This window comes from Falco punctatus (genome assembly GCF_963210335.1).
Source record: "Falco punctatus genome assembly, chromosome: 4".
NCBI lineage: Eukaryota > Metazoa > Chordata > Aves > Falconiformes > Falconidae > Falco > Falco punctatus.
In genome coordinates this window covers 108415826-108436861 of record NC_137583.1, presented here as the reverse complement: position 1 = coordinate 108436861, position 21036 = coordinate 108415826, and the positions used below count along the sequence as shown (strand labels likewise).

The 21036-nt window shown below is 44.2% G+C and overlaps 1 protein-coding gene and 1 long non-coding RNA gene across 3 annotated transcripts in view; one reads left to right on the top strand and one right to left on the bottom strand.

The window, feature by feature from the left end:
• Window positions 1-20744, top strand: part of WIPF3 (WAS/WASL interacting protein family member 3) — a 56422-nt gene extending 35678 nt beyond the window's left edge. The window contains exons 1-7 of one of the 2 annotated variants that reach the window (XM_080386475.1): window positions 7007-8341; window positions 9798-9930; window positions 10564-10692; window positions 12194-12922; window positions 14538-14684; window positions 15379-15480; window positions 16407-20744. In XM_080386475.1, coding sequence (XP_080242601.1) covers window positions 8321-8341; window positions 9798-9930; window positions 10564-10692; window positions 12194-12922; window positions 14538-14684; window positions 15379-15480; window positions 16407-16447 — 1302 coding nt within the window. In that variant the 5' untranslated portion in view covers window positions 7007-8320 and the 3' untranslated portion in view covers window positions 16448-20744. Of the gene's footprint in view, window positions 1-7006; window positions 8342-9797; window positions 9931-10563; window positions 10693-12193; window positions 12923-14537; window positions 14685-15378; window positions 15481-16406 lie in introns of those variants that run through there. The other variant, XM_080386474.1, reaches the window with a different exon arrangement.
• Window positions 10967-21036, bottom strand: part of LOC308063465 — a 68588-nt gene continuing 58518 nt past the window's right edge. Inside the window, exons 2-3 of the long non-coding RNA XR_013927970.1 lie at window positions 12802-12958; window positions 10967-12182 (exon numbers count right to left, since the gene is read on the bottom strand). This is a non-coding gene — a long non-coding RNA (uncharacterized lncRNA). The remainder of the gene's footprint in view (window positions 12183-12801; window positions 12959-21036) is intronic.

The window sequence follows — 21036 nt, the reverse complement described above, 5'->3', positions numbered from 1 at the left end:
ATACCGTAGTGAGAAAGAGTGCAGACTTGGTAATCTTGTTGATGACTGGCCATAGTACAGACTGTGCTAAGGGTTGGGCAAAATGCAGCTGAAAGTTTTGAGAACACATCGTTCCAGCCAAAATAAACTGATTTATAGTGTTTCACTAATGTATCACATCTCACACCAGCCTGCTTTCATAAAGACGTGAGAGGCAATTATGTAGAAAAAATGCTGTGTCTTTGTGTGGTTTATTTGATGTAATTTTCAAATAGTGGAAAATGTGGGATTGCGTAGCTGTAGATCTCAAAGTGTTGCTGCTGTAGCCTTCTACTCTTGTAGTCAACAAATACAGAAAGGGTAAGTGGGAGCTAGGGAAGGTGGGGAAGAGGTAAAGAAAACATAAATACTAGGTTGGCATTGCTCCATGTGTTTCATCGGGACAGGTACAGGGCATGTTCTGCATGTATGCTATATGCTAATCTTGAACAGTTCACTTGAGATCTCTTAGGTCACCACTTTTAATGTATTTGGGTGGTGAGGTCTGTTTTGCATGTTTCTTCTTAATGTCGTGTGTTGTACACGTCTGAATGGAATGGAGAACACTTAAATGTATTTTTCTTATTCTTGCTGTCTGGTTTTCGTCTGTATAATTTTCCATATAAAAGTATGGAAGTTGCAGCATGTCACAGAGGTACCAGCTGTAAATGATCAGGCCCAGAAACAGTATAGCTGCAGAGAAACTAATAGGTTAATTTACCATTCTAATCACAAGGTAATATTGTCCTGAAAAGTCAGTACCCCATCTGTAGTGTACACAGTGTAGTGTACACAGAATATTAAATTCCATTTGTCAATTAATATTACACTTTTAATTAAGAGAACCCAGAATTATAGCGATGCTTGACTCCTCTGTGGGGCTAGAAGGTGACATTGCAAGCAATGTTTGTTTCTCACCGTTCTCCTATCTTGGGCTGATGATAATTTTGCATGGATGCTAAAAGGCATTTCAGAACGATCAGTGGCTTCTACATGGGTAACTAAGTAGGAGAAATGGCCTAGCCTTAGAACAGAGTGAGATTAAATTGTGGTAAGTGTAAGTTGAATGTTTTGTTATCACTATTCATAGTAGCCCTTGTCATTCTGGGGACCCAGCTATGGTAGACAGAGAGAATAACCAGCGGCAGCATCGCCAGCTCCCACAGCAGTATTTTCAGCCCTGTGCTGTTTGACATTTTTGTTGCAATGCCAGGGCCACAGGTTTTCTTGTTTATGTAAGAGTTTTCACTTCTGTTTTCAGTGATGCAGAGGAGATCTTGGGAATTGAATCCCAAAAATTTAGAAATCAGAAATTGAAGTTCAAAATTATTTTTTGAAGCCAGTCTCAGGGTATTTTTGATATCTGACTTGCAATCTTTCTGAACCACTGGGAAACACTTCTAGAGTAGTTCTGAGTTTTATACTGTCTTCATTTTGGTGGCTTCTGTTACTGCGTATTTTAAAGAACAGCCAGAATTTATGTTTAAAATGTGTGTGTCAGAAAGTTAAATACCCACAGAAAAGCTAAATGGCTTAGCAGGTATAAATCATCATATTGATTCTGTTGCATTTTTGCATTCAGGTACAGAAATTTAGCACCCCACACTGGAAAACTTTAAGTACACCCTTGTTAATAAGCCCACTGCTCCATTTGTAGCAGGAGCAATTGAACCTTTAAGTATACAAGATTTTACATTGTCTGATGAAGTGGTGCTAACATAAAATGAAGAGGGTTTTTCTGGGTGCAATGGCATTGATTACTGGTGGTTTGAAATGAGCACTGGAATATAGATTAGAAGAGAGTTAACTCTTGCTGTGCTATTTTTTTATCTTTTGTTCCCTGCCGTTGTGTCAGCTATTGCGCTTCAAGCAGTTAGATGCTAGTGCAGAGAAGACACCAGGCTCTGCTAACCCTGAAACACCTCATTATTTGGGACTAATGCCAGGACTAGGCGGTGGCTAAAATGCCAGGAAGAGATCTGTAACAACTTTTACACCGTACTTCCCTTGCTAGAAGTTGAGGAACAAGACTGGTGTAGACACAGCCTATCTAAGTACACACATTGCTCGATGACCTTTTCAACCCGTCACGTTCAGATTGCAGAACTTTGTGTGATGGAGACTGAGATCATGGCTAATCATTATTGAGCTGGGTGTAGATGGAATCGTGAAATGCTGGTCCTGTCATTCTCCTGAAACAATGACTTCGTTAGCTGCCAGGAACCTTTTTGGCAGGTCCCTTCGTGTGGGTTCCCTCAGAAAAGTCAGCTGGAGAGTGACCCCTCACACAGGAAGCATTTGAATTGCAGCTTGTTAGAAGGCTGAGATATTGTTGTGTTTATCCAGGTAGACCAAGTGCCAAGAATTAATTAGTTTCACCCCATGCTACGCCACAGAAACACAAGAAGCAGCTCTGATCTTGCGATTGACTGTGTAGGTGGAGTCTTGCAAATTTTCCTATAATTAAAAAGCTTTAAATCAGAGGTTGGGGCTCTATGGTGAATAGCTGAACCAAAACTTGCACCAAAACCAGATCTTGCAAGCTTCTTTATAAACAAACAGATTAAAATATTTAAAATGAAAGAAGTCATATGCTTTGTTGTTGAGGTTTGTTGGATTTTTCCTTAAGATGGAAGGGGGGATTGTTTGGATTATTTTATTTTGCATTTGACACTGCATGAGTGAAACTACGCCTGATGCATATTTAACGTAAATGCAAGAAGGATGACAATGTTTTTCTCTATTGTACTTCTGTTTATTTTATTATTTTAATAAGCTCCTGCTTTTTGTCGTGATGGCATTTCTTGGCACATTCCTGAGGGAGGCTAGCTGCCGGTTCGAGAATTCTTCGTAAAAGCAATGTTCTTGCCTGCTGGGCAAACTGCTTCTGCTGCAAATATAAAATGGTGAATTCTTGGCATAATTCTAATCTAGTAATAGTGGATTGACTTGGGGAAAACAAGTTCCTCTGGCATTTCAGATTTCATGCTGAGCTACAAATGCATAGATGACTTTTATAATCCTACGCTATATCAAGGAAGACATGCTGGTTAGTTTACACTGAGATTCCTGGTCATCTTCCATATTCTACTTTGTTCCAAAACAACCTCATTCTTTTAATTAAAAGTTATGACTTTTTAGTTTGTCAGAATGTTCTGGCATCTTACTGTCAGTATTATTTTTTTTTTGTCAGTTCTGGTTTTGAAAAGGTTTCAGTCTTTAAAGAGTTGATTTCATCTAAATTCATTAGTCCTGATGGTTACAGGGATCTCCTTATGGAACTTGTGGTCAGAAGGTTGTGGTTAAGTGGAAGGAAGTTATGGATTAAGTTGCTAGCAAGCAGGTTTCCCTTGTTCTTAGTCCACTCTTTTTCACTATCTTTTTTCTCAGAAGAGTGTTTTGGTGGGATGTTGCCCCTTTAAAGCCCCTTACTCCATGTCTGTGCCCTTTACAACTGCTGTGAGCACCAGCCCTGTGCCTAGCTTTTATTCAAAGGAGCAGGAGCTTCAGGGTTGGATGGGGACCCAGTCATCATCTCTCCCTCCATGCTCTCCTACTTGGAGAGCCTCGCTATGCCATATGGGCAGTGAGAACACTCATCATCCTTCCTCAGAAGATTTACCAACCCCAAACAAGCTGTGTTTCACTCTTGATATTCTTAGCCATCTCTGACATGACGCACATACAGCATTACACAGATAGCTTCACCTTTATTATCATCTTTCCTGAACAATCTGTATTTGTCTACACCAGAATTCCAGTTATTGTTAATATAGGAATAATATTTGGGGGTGGGGGTGTGTTACATTTCCAGTTGTTCAGGCTCTTCCTTGATGCTTTGCAGGTCCCTGAATTAAGGTTTAGATGTTTCAGTTGTCTCTCACTGTGCTGATGCAAGGTTTCTTTGGCCAGACTTGGTGCTGCCACATTACTGACTGTGTTGCCTACACAGCTGTTGCTGGTTTTGTCCTGTCTGCTTGTTCTGCATGCTGGTTTTAGTTGTCCGTTGCCATGTTTGTAGAGTTTTTCTTTTGCATTTCTTAGTTTGTTTGGTCTCTAAAACATGTTGGATTGGATGCCTGAGAAGGCCAGGACTGGCCCAGGAACTCTTGTTTTCATGAATGTGTGCCTCTGTGATCACGTGTCTTATTCTAGAGCTTTCTCTTCATCCTTCCTTATCTTACTGCAATGTCTTTCCCTTCCTTAAAAGCCAAACCTGAGGCATTGCATGCTGCATTGGTGAAGATCCGTTGCCTCAGCCCATATCTGTGCAGCTTTGGATGAGCAGGGCAGAGAAAAATAATGAAGCGAGGGTTTGTTAAGGGGTGTCCTCGGACTCTTTGTTTACTAAAATACACGCCGCTTATGCCTTCTGCCAGTATCTGTGCTTGATCTCTGCATTGAATCCTTTTTTTTTTTGTCTAGGGGGAAAAATTTGGGCATGGGAGAGAAGAAGGGTGATTGACACCAGATTCAACAGAAATAAATGAAATTGCCAGCAAAAGAGAGCGCTCTGCCCATTATAAAATACTGCATGTCAGACAGATTGATTTTTAATTTTATTGTTATATGTCTCACCAAATAGGTAGCTAGAGATAAGCGAAATGTATTGTGACTTCTTCTTTTTTCATTTTATTTTTATCTAGTTCAGATAAATAAATACATTTTCTATATGGCTGTTTTTCCAATATTTCCTCTGAAAAGTGACCAGGAAAAGAAATCTACTGTGATGGTACAATTCATTACATGTTAGGAGTATAAATATTCAATCTATAAGATCTCTGAAATAAAAGAGAATGCAGCGCCTTTGGATGGAATCATGCTTTATTTTATCTTACTTATGGCTCCTGCCTATTATAGAGCTGGAGTACTGGATCCTCTTTTCCCGTCAGCTGATAGGTTTATTCTGAAACAAAGGTCCGTGACTGCCTGGCTGCTGGATTGTCCAGAAGGCTAGCGGTACATTTTTGCTGCAACTGTCATGTTTGTGAAGATCTACACTACCCTGAAGTATTTTGCAAATTCAGTAAAGAGCATATTTGAAAATCAGAGTAAATACAACCCATTTATAGGACAGTGTCTGCATCCACTCTGACCTGAACTGCCTGCTCAGACTCCAAAGGATTTCCCCTTTTCTGTGTGCAGGGGTGCTCTTCAAAATCTGAAAGATAATAATATTACTACTGTAAACTTTTTCAGATGCCTGGTGCCTTCTGCATTTACATCATTTTGGTATCTGAGCACATATACCTCTTGAATATTTTAAGTATCACAGGAGCCCAGAGGGTAGGTCGATGCTCCCATCTGTCTTGCAAGATGTAATGTGACTTTTCCAAGGTGATGCAAGTATTGCAGCAGTAATGTACCCAGGAATGGAGCTCATTGCCATGGATTTCAGTCTGTTTTCCTTAAAACAGTCTCTCAGCTCTTAATTTGACTGATACAACTCAGTTCAGGTTGTTAAGATTGTGATTATTCAGGGCTGAACCTTGTGTGGTCCATACATACAGGGTAAACAGTTTTTCTTCTAAACAAAATGATGCACTTTCACAGAACTCGTAACTGGAAGAAACTGTTATGAACCACTGGCTACCTCCCCGCTGTAAGGTACTGCATGTCAGCAAGTAGCTCTGTTTGGGGCCCATGACTTGTGCTTCACAAAAAGCACTTCTGCCAGAGAGGAACCCGCCTTGAGCTGAAAACTTAGAACCTGATAGCCAGCTGCCGCCTGCAGCCCCTTGCTACAGGGGACGGTCAGTCTTGCTGCCTTCTAATCAGAGCTTGTCTGGCTGTGTCTTGCATTAATTCACCAAATACCTGTCTCTGCTGCCTGAGTCCTCACCATCATTTCCCTGTAAAGTTTTATGTGTTGTGCAGTGAACCACCCCTTCAGGTAGACTTCAGGGGTGGTGGACCAGACTGCGCTGCTAAAATCTGAACTGTTTCCTTCAGCTTTTTGGATACCACTTTGGCTCTTTTCTGTGCATCTTCAGTTTTTCAACATAATCTTAAAGATCCAGAGACCAGAACTAAACTTTTAATTCAATAATTTTGCTCACATTATTTTTTCTGAAAGGATGAAATATATCAGAGGAGTGTACTAACCCTTCTTGCCATATCCCTGTGCTGGGAGGTCAGGCACACTCACTCATGCAGGCTCGCTGCTGGAGCCCACTGCCAGGTTCAGGCTCGTGGCACTCTGGATGCGGGCTTTTATTTCAGAGGTATGGCCAGAACTTCTCATCCAGTAATTGTCAGTTTTAAATTTGTATATTGTGCACCTTCCGCTTTCCCCCTTGCTTTCCCCCTTGCTTTCCCCCTTGCTTTCCCCCTTGCTTTCCCCCTTGCTTTCCCCCTTGCTTTCCCCCTTGCTTTCCCCCTTGCTTTCCCCCTTGCTTTCCCCCTTGCTTTCCCCCTTGCTTTCCCCCTTGCTTTCCCCCTTGCTTTCCCCCTTGCTTTCCCCCTTGCTTTCCCCCTTGCTTTCCCCCTTGCTTTCCCCCTTGCTTTCCCCCTTGCTTTCCCCCTTGCTTTCCCCCTTGCTTTCCCCTTCCATTTTTCTCTTCCTCCACCCCAGTGGTGGGGGAGCATGTTTTACATTGTTGTTCTTGAGACCATTTGAAAAACTGCAGTGATTTGGATCTCTCTGTATAACTGTGATGTCCTCATTCATTTCTTTTCCAGTTTAAGTTATCAGCTGCACATTTTAAAAGGTTTATTTCCATCAAGGATGAATTACACTCTGGAACATCACTCTAAATATTGTGATTTGATGGTATTTTCCTGTTTACAGGTACTTTGGAAATCTGTCAGGTAGCCCAAACATTGATCCTATACCTTACTGAATGGCATGGTTGAGCATGTAATTCAGGACACTGAAGACAGAAGTAGTGGAGTTTGAGGTGAAAAGGGAGTAGTTCTCTTATGTTCAGACTATTTACATGTGTGGTTTGTTCTGTTCTGTTTCCGAGTACGTACTGAATGTGCCCTTCTTTGTGTCTGAAATAGTAGCAGAATAACCTAGTAGTTACTAAGGTAATGAGAACCCACCGTTCCCTCACCAATTCATGTAAATAAAGTATGGAATTTAATTTCACTCTGTGTTACCTGAGGCAGCTCTGGGATCTGATAGAACAAATGATCTTCACATTCTTCTCTGCTTCCCTTCTGATTTTCATTGTAAGATTGAGATGTTTCTGTTTTTGTAAATAAATGATGCTGCCCTGCAGATGGTGGGTTAGAAAGTAGCCCAAGAATTGCATATCTTGTCTTGCAGCTGTTTTTCCTGTGACCCAAAATATAATTGTCTTCCTGCTGAAACGCTTCTGTTGCATGTGATCAGGATTGAAAATGTGACACCCGTAAGAGCTCCTCTCGTTATTTTTCTCGATACACAACTTATACATTTAGTATCTGTTCTTGTGCTATGGATTGCAGGCATAGCATGTGTGTGCATCCCAGATTAATCTTAATCAAATGAATGAAGGTTCCTTTCTGATTGTGTATCAAAAAGCAATATGGTAAAACCACAGATTTGCAAATGCAGGGCACCAGTAGATGAGTGGGTGAGATACTTGCCTGGTGAAATGATTCTTGACAAGAATTGTAACCGGCCTTGGGAGTGCAGACAGCAAAGAAGAAATCCAAAGGAGCTCTGACTGCAGTGCAACCAGGCAACGGTACACCCCAGAGCATCTTGACTTTGTAATGGGAAAAGAGAATCTGTATCAAGCTGCTCAGCAGCTAATCAATCACCCTCGTCCACCGGGCTGGGCACGGAAGATTGTATCTCTTACATATACAAGGAGTTAGAAGAAACAGCTGGGGCATGGATGGAGTTGTGCTTGGAGTAGGGGATCTAATGTGAGAGAAAGGCAGTTTGTGACGCTGCATTATGGGCCAGCAGAATGCTGTTCCTGCTTTTTTATGCTACAGATTGCAAACAATATCTTAGCCATGTTAAAGTGATGTCAAGTCATGGGTCCCTCACAAATGTAGGTTGCCACAAGTGGGATATTTTAGCCTAATAGCTATTTGCATATCAAGACTTTATATTCCAATAGCCTGCCTGCTCAGAGAAATAGATCGGGGAGATGAAGTGGACAGCTGGCATAATATGTGGACACTTGAACCCGGAAATGAAAAGACAGCTGCTGGATCTAATTTTAAACGTAGGTCTCACTCAGATCCCTCTAGATCCTGGTTGTCCTGCTGCAGCAAAGTCATTAGTGAGAGTGGAGTGTCGTGAAGTTGAAGATACTGGTAAAAAGCTTTTGTGAGAAGGGGAATTGCCCTTGTTCCAGTTATGGTATTTCCATTTTTCACAGTAAGTACTGTCAGCTTACAGAAAATGTGAGTGGAAGTAGTTTCTGGCTGCTACATGCTGTAACACTGCTTACACAGGCAGCTGCTCTGGGTTGTCTTCATGGGCAGTGGGACTCGCTGCCCTGAAAGCACAAGGGCAGGCAGCGATGTTTCGAGCTGGGAAACTACATAACAGAGTGGTGGGTTTTGGAACATTTTAAAATGATACATAGTTGCGGGATCAGTCAGAAGATTATAATTTCGAGTTTTTACATCAGGTGTCAGGAATGCAGTGGGTATTAGCAGCCGTCCGGAGTGCCATCTAGTGGGGCTCTGCAAATCTAGCTCGCTTTGGATTTTAGCAAGTACGAAAATAACCACAAGTAATACCATACCGGTATAATTCATTGTTTAGGATTAGCAAGCTAGACATTTTCTTACTTCAGCAGCTGGTTAAGTATTTTCAAGTTTCTGTTTTTCTTTCAGACTGCTATTGCCAAGTTGGGTTTTTTTTTTTGTCTTAAAGTGTGACAGTATGGTTCTGCTTTATTATGACTACGATGCAAAAATTAAGGGCTATGGAAACATTCCTGGTACTCATTCTCTTCAAGAAGTTAGCTAACCTATGGGACTTTGCAGCAGATGTGGAAGCACGCAGCACACTGCTCCTCTGATGTGAAGGTTCCCCTCTGTTAAACTACTCTGTTAACCACTATAGGTTTGGAAATAACAGCTTTGCTGGTTTATATCTGCTTCAGGAAAGCAAAACATTCACACTTTAAGACTTTTTTTTTTTTTTTTTAACAGAAAGCTTGATGAAATAAGAATAAAGAATTAAATTTTTGAGGGGGTTGATTTATTACAAAACTTTAAAACTACAACCTGACTTGACATTTATGGACCTTGGCTAGGCTGGAAAAGTTACTAAAATATAATTGTATTGTTCTAAAGATGGTCTACTTAAACTGGTGCAATTCTCCAATACAGAGACACAGTCTAAATTAGTTAATGATCTCATTCAAATGTAAGCACAGTATGTATTTATCTGCCTTTTTTCCTAAGGCAAAGTGGGTAAAACAGAAAGACGTTTATTCTAAGGTGGCATATAAAATCTTTGTTGTAAAGCATTGTAAATAGCATGAAAAGACGCAGCAAGACAGGCATTTCAGAGCTGGAGTTGTAGGGCAGAGACCATAAATCACTGAGGGAGAGGCCACATTTCATTTAAGCATGCCCCCTAATTTCCTTTCAACAGTATTAGCACAGCTAGTATTAGATTTGTGTTCTATTTAAACCTTCCGCTTTTCTGCCTCCTGTAACAACTGAACGCTGCTCTTGTTGACTTGACCTAAAGACTTTGAAACGATGGCTGCCAAGGATGGTTTATTTCAGATCTCCTATCCCATGTTTGCTTATCTGTACTTTCTAAGCATGCATTTTTGTCTGTGCCTCCCATCTAACACTCTTATTGTCAACAGGCGAGTTCAGAGGTACCAAAATTGCGAAAGGAAGACCAAAAAGCACGAAATGCGCTCTTAGCTGATATCCAGCAGGGAACTCGCTTAAGAAAAGTGACTCAAATCAATGATCGCAGTGCACCACAGATTGAAAGTAAGTACATGCTCCTGAGCGAGGTCCCTGGGTGAGCTTTGCTGAAGCCTCAGTTGCAGAGACCAGCTGGGCAGCTTTCAAAGTAAAGGGCAGGTTTGAAGTTCAGCAGAGGTCTGCATCTTCATATGGCTTTAGGCTGTGGAGAGGGGACACTTTCTAGATACTTCATAATAAGTCTATAACTGGATATTACTTTAACAGGCATTCCTTGTCCAGAAAACAAAATAAATCACAAATTATGTAACCCTTGAGAGTTTCCTAATGAAATAATTGTTTAAGTGGGAATTGTTGGCTCTGGCAGCAGAATTTTTCTTTACTAGACGAAAAAAACCTAAAAAAAAATGCAAAAAAAAAATCTGGAAGCGTAAATTTAATGTTGTCTAACAGAACTTCTTGTTGGTGTCATTATTGATGTGAGATTAAAAGGCACCAGAGAGTGCTGCGCTCAGAGATGTGGGTCAGGGAATAATGGCAGTTTACTGTACATCGCAGCAGTAATTTTCCTTACTGAGCATGCTTAAAGAGGGAAAAGCCTGGTCTTGGCTATGTTTGTTGGTGCCAAGTCTTAGCAGTCTGAGGGTAAGGATAACATGACTTTCTGATATACCCTGGTTTTTTGGTTCTTTTTAACAGAACCCAAAGGAACTGACAGAGATGGAGTTAATCCGGTCACTAATAAAGGCGGCTCTCAGCAGCCTCTGGGAGGTTTATTTGCTGGTGGCTTTCCTGTTCTCAGACCGGCAGGCCAGAGAGACATGGCAGGTAGGGGCTTCGTTTGTGTGAAGAATAGCCGGGGGGAACTGTGATTTGGGATGAAAGCACTTTGGGGTTAGCTTTAGTGATTGATTTTTATTGGGGTTTTGGTGGGTTTTTTTCTGAATCTGGAGTTCATCATATGGCCATGGAGGGCTCAATTAATAATGTGCTTGAAATCATCTTTCTCGATCTCACGTGTCTGATCCTCTAAAGTGTAAATAATAAGCTATCCCTATTCTAGGTAGGAAAGAGATTGAACGGATTGTACAGTTTTAATGGAGACTTTTTACATTAGTTTAATGAGAACTTTTAATCGTGCCTTGAATAGAGTATTGAAATCTGAGCTTATCAGCTTCAGCATAAACGGCAAAGAAGTTGTATTTCCTTCCCTCCATTAGCATGTATTTCTATGGTATTGTAGGCTCGTGTGTTAAAGAGTTAAAAAAATCATATTTAAGATTTTTGCCATCATTTATAAAGTACGGCTTTGATCCAGCAAGGTTATTTATTGACCTGAAAAAGGTTATTGTTGCATCACAAAGAGAGGAGGAAGGTATGTGTGTGGGCCCTACCACTGCTTTCACCTCCAGAAGTGCCAGCATCAACGAGGGGTGACTTTTAGAGTCACAGCAGTGACCTCTGACGCTCTTGGGCAGCTGGTGCCTGCTCAGGCGGCACAGAGCAAAGCAGGCATTTGCAGGGAAAGACAGAGCTTGGCTCTGCCTGCAGGGTTTGGGTTTTTTTCCCTGGAAGGCAAGCCTGCAATGCAAGCACTGTTTGTCACAGGGCTTCCTCATGGAGCTTCAGCTGCAGTAGGCTGCTTTGAGTTGTTCTTAGAACTATGGCCATGCCTATCAGACTGTGTGAATATAGAATGAGATGCCTTCTGTGACATCTTGCTTTGTGAAAAATCTTTGACATTTATTCAGGAAAACACATTTTGTAAAGGTCAGTAGTCTTTGGGCATTTGCTGTTGAAAAGGAAACATGTCTTCTGGCAAGCCTTTGAAGCACTAGTCTTAAGAACTTGGCTTTTATTCATGGGACTGCAATTTCTGTGACATTTGTGTGAATTTTTAAATCTTAAGCAAGTACTTAAAGGATGCAAGTTTGGTGCATGTCTCAGGTTCTTCGAGACCTTTTCACGTGGACTCTTGGTTTCTCCAGGAAGGCTCCCTGATGTTCAGTGGGCTGTGCTAGGCACGTGAGGCTGGTATGAAAGGCCCCGGCCCGCTGCAGAGAAGCACCTTCTCCTTAAACGGTTCCATTTTGCAGAAACCGAGGAACAGGGAGGGGAGCAGGGTCCCTCAGCAGGTCATCCTGTGACCAGGCAGAGTCCCCGGCGCCCAGGGGAGCCCGCCGCCTCCTAAGCATCGTTACACCGGGGCAGCGGGTTGGACGCGAGATGGTTTGGGTGACCACTGGGGAGGGGGAGATGACAAGCTTGCTCTTCGCACTGTGAGGAGAGCGAGCGGAATCCTGGCTGACATGCGGTGCCTGTTTTGCAGGTGGGAGGACCGGGCAGCTTGCTGGGGTCCGAGCAGCCGCTCCCAAGCCCTCCGCCGCACCCAGCAGCAGCGCCGCAAAGCCGAGCAGTAACCCGCCGCACCCCGCCGACGGACCGAGGGCAGCTGCCCCGCCGGAGCCCCCCGGCACCGCCCGGGCCGGCCCCGGGCCCAGCCCCGGCCCCGGCCCCGGCCCCGGCCGGCCCAGCCTGCCCGCTCCCCCTCCCCCGCCCCCCGCTGCCAGCAAACCTTCCCTCACTTTCCCCCCGCCCCCCCCTCTCCCCCCTCCAGCCGAGCGCCCTGCCAAGGGGGGGTCCCCCAGCGCTGCTCCTCCGCTCCCCCCTCCTCAGGCTGACAAGCTCACCAAGTTTCAAGCGGGCGCTCCCCCCCCGCCCCCCCCTCCCCCTCCCCTGCCCCTCGTGCCCCCCTGCGGGTTCCCTCCATCGGAAGGGAGGGACTGCCCCCCCCCCACCCCGCCCCCCCCGCCCCCTCCCCAGCCACTCCCGCACCCCCAGACCTCCAACAGGCTCTCCTTCCCACCCTCCCCCGCCTTCAGCAGCGCTCCCAGCAGCGCTGACGTGCCGCCCCCGCTGCCCCCCAAGTCTCCCCACCTGCTGTCGCAGCTCCATAAGCCCAGCAGCATTCAGTCGCTGCCGCTCCCTCCCACCCCCGGCCTGCCGCAGCCCCCCGCCCTGGCGGAGCCCAGGAGGAGGAGACCCTGCCGGGGCGCAGGTGAGAGCAGGGCGCCCCAGGGGAGGCTGTGTCTCCCTCCGGCTAGCGGGGAGAGCCCACGGGTAGCGGGAGGGCCGGGGGAGCGGGGATGAAGAGCGCAGGCAGCAGGAGGGCGAGGGCCCTCGCGGGAGGAATACCTGTAGCTTGCACGGTGTGTAACGCACACGCGAGACATCAGGCTCTCGGCACTAGGCGTGCTGTGCCACGTGGTTTCACCCGTGATTCTTGGAAGCAACGTGCTGCCCGGTGAAAGCGGTGTCTCGGGCGCGCTGGGCTGCTGCTTGCTTTTGTGTTGGCATTGGCGCGTCTGCAGCAGCGCAGTGATGGAGCTCGGGAGCGGTCTCCCAACAGCGGCAGGTACGGCAGCAGATACACCACCGCGCCTGCCAGACCTGCAGCTGCTCGAGTGCCAGCCCACCCGTGGCATCCCTCAGCTGCTGTACCCCAGTGCTCTGGAGCAGTACTGGCAATGGCTGGGAAACATCACACGAGAGAATAAAACGAAGATGGGGCAGCTACAGCCGCAGATGAGCAAAGGCAAATACAGTTGCAGCCCTCTGCTCTTCAACAAGGACAAGCAGCCAGTGCCCCCCATCATCAAGTGGTAGGGCCAAAGGTTTCCATGACTGCTTGGGAAGTGGGGGACAGGGGCATCAGCTACTGTTGCCTTGAGCAGATTGTAGAAAGAATTTTATTAGAATTCTCTGATATAATGAAGATCATTACCAAAAAAAAAAAAAAAAAAAAAAAAAGCCAAGCCAAAAACAGAACCCAAATGAGCCTAGATCTGTGTGGGTTTGAGAAATGGAGACAGCTTACTTAATAAGGAACATCTGAAGAGAATGTTCTGTACCCTGTATTTTAGCAGCCGTGTCAAGAGGAAGATTACTGGTTCCCTTTGACAGCCATGGGAAAGGCCGTGTAAGTGCAACAGATCAGGTGCTTCGTGATGGTGATTAATGCTGCTCAGGAACTGTGATGAGCTGTTATTTCATCAAAATGCCTGTTTCACATGGTGGTTCAACTTTTGAGGTTTCCCCAAACCAGCCTGCTTTTCTCACGGTTATCTAGTGGGGGAAGCAGTTTTGAGAGGCTCCTGACTTGGAGGCCCTGGGCTCGTCCCCCTTCCCCAGTTCTTGTGGTAGGTCTGCCCACAAGATGTAAGCTTCGACAGCTCTTGCAACTCCTCAGTGAAATGCACAAGAATAACAATAATTCCACTGCATAGCTGCCAAAGTATCAGGAAATTAATTTCTTTCAGATATACCATCTAGTGTGGTTGGTTTGGGCGTATTTTTTTTTTCCTTAAAGAAACTCTTGTTCTTGCGAAAATGGAAGGATAGCCTTCCCCTCCAGACTGGGACAAAGCCATACTTTAGAATATCAGACTTCCTCTAGAACAGCGAGCCCCAGCCAACTCCAACAGAGCCTTCTAAATTTAATACTTAGTGCTATAAATCCATGATCAGGCTTGACAAACAGCAGCCGTGAATGTGTGTGTTTGCCCCCCAAAACTGTATTCCTTCTACGCTCCCTCCGCTTTTGTGCAAAGCTTACTGTCGGGTTGGGTAAGTCACGATGATGTTTATGTACTGGTCTGCTGCTTCTTTTCAAGGAACTGGTGCTGGGAAGCTAGTCACACCTCCGCAGCCACCAGCAAGATCACCAACAACTGAACTTACAAGCAAGTCTGGAGCCTCAGCCTGGGCTACAGCTCATGACCCCTACCCACCACTGAAAAATGGAAATATGCACATCATTGGTAATATCACCTACATTAGGTCTCTTTAATAACTTTAGTACAAAAGCCTGTGCGTGTCTCAGACCTCAGAAACTCATTTGAGATTTTCTCATGGCAGTAACAGGGTACTATAACTAGACCCATTAGAAACATTTTTATACAACCTTTAATACAATGAGATAAAATCATGGCTTTTTCACAAATGTTTTGAATCACCCAGCAGACAAGACAAGCATGCACTACCTGCAAAATTATTTAGGATTGTGAAAAGTTGCTGTAGTGTGCTTATATTACTATTCTTAAAACTAGTTCATGAGCATTTAGTAGCTTCAATCCTATAGAGCAAAGACTGCTAAGGATTTTGTGGTCTGATGAAATGGCCATTCATTCTTGCTTATACTTAAATGGCTTGAAGCCCACTGAGGAATACCTCCATTAACCCAGTATCGATGCAGAAAACAGGAACGGCAGCCAGAAGCTTAACTTCAGTTAGTAACAGGCAGTGTTTGCAATTAAGGCAGAAAACCTGGATGGCTCACAGAAGTACTCAAGATTTGATTATATGGACTGAGCCACTATCAATTCCTGGGGGTGGTGGTGGTGGGGAAGTCAGCATTTTTAATTGAAACTATTTGTGGTAATTGTTTGTTTATTTATTTATTTTTAAAGTATCTCTCCAACAGCAACTAATGTTTATTTCCCTAAAATTTCTCAGATGACTTTGAATCTAAATTTACTTTCCATTCTGTGGAAGATTTCCCCCCACCTGATGAATTCAAGCCATTTCAGAAAATATATCCCAGCAAGATAGCTAGAGGTAAGTGCATAAATATAGGATAATCTGATGATTACCCAATGGGATTGAAAATAGGGACTGAAAATAAAGACCAGAAACCACTATTAACATGAAGAACTGGGCTGTTAGCAGAGGCACTGAGAGGAATGGGATTTGTTACAGTGGTTAACAGGGACCGAAGACACAATGAAAAGCACTTAATTGCTTTGAAGTCTTAGTAGCTAAAAATAAAATTATGTGGCTTGACATGCAGTCTGTGTTCTTTAGACTGCTGAATTTGCGAAGCCCTTGACGTTAACAACGGTGATGTCACATTAACAGACTTAGGCAGCTAGTGGCTTTTTTGTTCGTGAACTTGTGAAATCACAAAAGAAGGTGACTCGATCCATGTCTCCCATTGTGTCTTTTGATCCAAATCCTATGCACAGTGTTTTACACACCTGAATAACAATGAATGACTTAGTACCTGAACCTTGCCAGGAAAGTAATGAATGATTGAGCCTTGCTTTTTTTCTGCCTCTACCTTAACTGAGACACTTGGTACCAGGTCACTGTTGGCAGAGCAGAAGTTCACCTCTCCAGCTTTGAAAACTGGTAGTAGGTGGTGCTGAAAGATCTCATGCCCATACTCTGATTTTCATAAAACTCAGTCTTTTCTATATTATTAGATAAACTATTTATCTCCATGTTTTCATGAATTTTTTTGTTTCCATGCCAAGGTACTTTGCATGACGTTTCACAGCAGCCTTAGTCATTCTAAATCATCTGCTGTACGATCTGATCAAAGACTTTTTACCGGAGGGCTACAGAGCATAAGCAATATGTATATGTGGATCAGTTCAAGGGCAGGAGATAAATGCAGCATCCCTGCTGCAGAACTGCATCCAAAATCCATATAAAAAAATATGTCTACCTCCTCTGATTAAACCTGTCCTGTCTATTTACAGATCCCTCTAAAAATCCTCCGTTAAGAACACATGTGAGATAAGAAGAGTCTCCTGGTGCTCTGGATTAGTATTAAAAAAGAACAACACCAAGATAATATACAAAACAGAAGGGGTCCCCATTACGGTGATAATGACTATATTTGAATTGCAAATGCTGCAATGTTAACATTTCTATAAACTGGAAAAGTGACATAAACGATACTTTTTGAACTGCCCTACATACTACAGGAATGTTAGTAGAGGCTTTTAAATTATTGTATATAGGTGGGGGTTTTTAAGCAAAGCAGCATAAAATTTAAATTCTCTGTAGTGTTGAAACAATTCTCATTCTCATCGTGCTGACAGATGTTACCTCAGAATACTTTTTGCATTGTGTGCCTGTAGTTAATTTCCCCCTTCTGTCATAATTTTTAAATATTTTGGAAATTCTCCAGTTCAGACATTTTTCAAAGAACTATCAAAAACCAACATGCTACCTTTAGTGTCTTTGTATGTTTCTTCACTACTTCTACCCTGCCTATCCTCAGATTGCAGCAGAACGTCACTTTCATGAACAGATGGGCCCACAATCCTTTTCTCATCAAGCGTGAAGGGGAAAGAGATGACAAGGAGCTGTGGCTGCTGTTGAGCCTACCTCCTGCTGCTTACAGATCCGTACAGGATCTGAAGAAGCCCAGCTGGATTGGGCAGTCACGGACTCGACAAAGATGACAGAACTTTTCCAAACTGGAGGACAAGACAGTTGTTCTACTGTAAGAAAAAATGGGAGTGTGTGAATATACATGCCAGAAGGTACCTATGTAAGGGCACACGTGCTGTTTCTTCTAGCTGGCAAAGTGGGTATTTACCATTTGTGTGACAGATTGTTTTTACCCAGCAATTAGGAGGCCTTTGGATGACTGGTTAAACACCGATGTTTTAAACAGGCAACTAGAGCTACTGTTGTTAGCCCGTAACGTGGTGAACAGTGAGGCTTCATTGTCCAAAATACACCAAATGGAACAAGCAGTCTACAAAGTGGACTCCCTCAAATAGAGTTAGTTGATAAAAGTAAGAACAGTGGACAAGACTTGAGCTTCTGCTTTTAATATGCAGCCTGGGCTAAGGTCTTTGGATCACAGATGTTCAGCTCTGGTCATAAGATGTCCATTTCCAGCAAGAATTACCTTTATTCTTGTGCATTTCATTGCATTAATGAAGTGGTGTCAGCAGGCTGAGGGAGGTGATCCTTCCCCGCGGCTCAGCACTGGCGAGGCCACACGTGGGGTGCTGTGTCCAGTGCTGGGCTCCCCATGGACGTGCCGGAGGGAGTCCAGCAAAGGTCCACTGAGATGGTGCAGGGATTGGAGCGTCTCCCCTGTGAGGCAGGGCTGCGAGCTGGGACTGTTCAGCCTGGAGAAGAGAAGGCTCAGGGGGATCTCACCGATGTGTGTCAACCCCTGAAGGGAGGGTGCAATGAGGACGGAGCCAGGCTCTCTTCAGTGGCGCCCAGTGACGTGACCAATGGCAACGGGCACAAAAATGAAACACAGGAGGCTCTGTCTGAACTTCAGGAAACACTTTTCCACTGTGAAAAGTGACCAAGCACTGGCACAGTGGAACGTTGTGGAGTCTGACTCTACTTAGATATTAAAAAGCTGCTGGATGTAGGTGGTCCTGCTTAATCCAGGGGGTTGGATCAGATGACTTCCAGCCATCCCTTCCAACTTTAACCAGTCTTTGATTCCCCTTCTTACAGCTTTCCTGGGTTCCTGCACTTGGGTCACTACAGGCCTGGGGCAGAGTGGCCGGAAAGCTGCCCAGCAGTGTGCCAAGGTGGCCAAGAGCATCCTGGCTTGGATCCAAAATAGCGTGGCCAGCAGGACCAGGGCAGCGACCGTCCCCCTGTATGGCACTGGTGAGGCCGCCCCTTGAACAGCGTGTGCAGGTTTGGGCCCCTCACTGCAAGACAGACCCTGAGGTGTCCAGGGAAGGGCAGCGAAGCTGGTGACGGGTCTGGAGCACAAGGCGCATGAGGAGCAGCTGAGGGAACTGGGGGTGTTTAGCCTGGAGAACAGGAGGCTCAGGGGGGACCTTATCGCTCTCTACAGCCACCTGAAAGGAAGTTTTAGCAATAAATAGGGTGTCAGCCTCTTCTCCCAAGCAAGAAGCAGATAGGACAAGAGGGAACAGCCTCAAGTTGCACCGGGGGAGGTTTAGGTTGGCTATTAAGAAAAATGTCTTCCCTGAAAGGGCTGTCAAGCACTGGAGCGGGCTGGCTGCCCAGGGCAGCGGTGGAATCACCATCCCTGGAGGTATTTAAAGACCTGTAGGTGTGGCACTTAATGACACGGTTTAGGTTAACCATTGGAACTGATGACCTTCAAGGTCTTTTCCAACCGAAGCAATTCTATGATTCACCAGCTTGAACAGGGCAGTGGTGTTCTGGGGCGAGCCTGGTGCTAACAGCCAAGCTATTTACAGTTACAGCATTACCTTATATAATGGCCATAAACTCCCCTCAGCTGCAGCTGTAATGACATTTCAGATCACAGGTGAAGACCTTTCCCCACGGTTATGCCTTTGAACAAAACTTTTGGAAAATACAGGTAACTGCATCTTCACGTATTGCTACTTTTCTCTTGGTTCTTGCAATAGTTCAGTTACGGGGCAACTCCTACTCCCACACACATGCTCATGGTGTGGAGGTGGTGCAAGACTGAGCAGCTCTTCATCTGTAGGACTAAGAAAGCATCATTAGTCTTTTTCCAGCCTATTATGATGCCTTGCTGTATGTCACGTGAAAAGGAAAAAAAAAAAATAGTGATGCTTTGACCAGTACTTACTGTAATTCTTATACTTGATAAATATGCATGAATATATTAATAAGCAGGGTCAGCATATACATGCTTCTCAAACAACTGGAAAAGTTTAATACTGCTTTGAATAATATTTTGTTATAGTGCTATTAAAGGTGACTTACTGTTGGTTCTCATTTGTTCTGGAACTTGTGTATTGCTCTGTAATAAGTACCTTCATACCGATTTTAAAACTACTTAATGCCAGACTACCTTCCAGAAGATATCTAAAGGAGAAAAAAAATTTACTCCTGTTTTTGTTACGATTAGGGGTATTTTAGAAACAAACACCATCTTTCGAGGATCGCATCAGAAAGACTGTGCATATTTGCAAGCATCGGTGAGATGTTATTTCCGTATATACTGGATTGTTGTTCAAGATCCATTGAAGCTTCTGAGGTTGCTATGACGTGGAGATAAGAGAGAATCGCACTGGCTGCCTCCCAGTGGCAGCTGTCCCATTAGTCCCACTATGTCCTTCCACTGAACCACAGATGTGCGCAAGACCACTGGAAGCTTTAAGGCCATGGGGGTGCTCTGGTTTCTCAAACGGGTAGGACTAGTGGTTGCACTCAAACACGTTGCTGTAGCGCAGTATTTTTTTATTATTTTTCAAAAATGCACTGCCCAGCTGAAGTAAAAGCAACATAGTATTAGAAAACTACTACCTGGATCGCTGTGCTCAAAACAATTTATTAGTTGTGTCATATAAGCAGTTTCAAATAAGGACATAAATTTGCATCGGATAACTGCAAATGTTGGTTTCTTCTTAAAAAACAGGCAAACACGACATATGTTTTTAGCAGGAACACCCTCTTCTCTCATCTTGCCTCCCTCCCAACTCTCAAAGCTTAGAGATCAGAGTTGTGCAGAAGAGCTATGTGAAGCGGTATATCCTAATTTTAGCCCTCTGGATGGGGCAATCATTTTATCCCTGTTCTCCCCTGGCTCGCAAATATCCACTTACTCCTACTGGGACACAAAGCACTCAGCAAGCAACAGCTCACAGGAGCAGTTTTGAAGTTCAGCCCTGTGCGTTACGTGTACTCTGATTGGAAGTATTTTCATTCAAAGTACCCTTTCCTTCATAAAGTGCATTTCTTGGGAAACCCATTTACTTCAGTTGTGGGTGGCTGGCCAAAGCACACTGCTCTTTCAACTGGCTTCATCCAGCACAGCACCCTCTGAAATGTGCTCCTTGCAGTCCCTATCCTGGCTAGGTAGAGAGAAGCTAAGTTTTAGGGTTTACTTGCCTATTTTCTCCTTCCCTTGTCTCCAATTTCAGAACACCTAGACACAGGAGCCGTTCTTGCAATAGAGAGCATGGGAGGAGCGTATTGTGAATGGGAAGATTATTAGGTAGGCCATAAGAGAAAATATCTTCACTCTTGTTTTCTGTAAGTGTAAAGGCCCAAACATTTTCTTGTCCAATTGCCAGTTGTCATATAAGGCAATACCAAAGTAATGAGTCTGAATGGAACAATTTCATAAAAAAAAATAATTCTGAGAATGCACTGTGCCAATACGGCAATGACTGTTCGCTAATGCACAACACTTTACCATTTCAAGTTGGGGTGTTGCTGCCTTTAAGGAGCTTTTATTTCCTCAATACCAAAGTCCAAGGTTCCTCACCTTCCCCTTCCCTGAACAGTGAAGGATTTTAACTCCATATGCTAACTTCCACTTAAGGACATGGGTTTCTTGTCTGAACCTCCTGTTAAAAAAACCAAACACAACCACCTTCTAACGACACAGGAAGCAGTGTTTACTGGTTTGATTCTTAAAATGTTTGC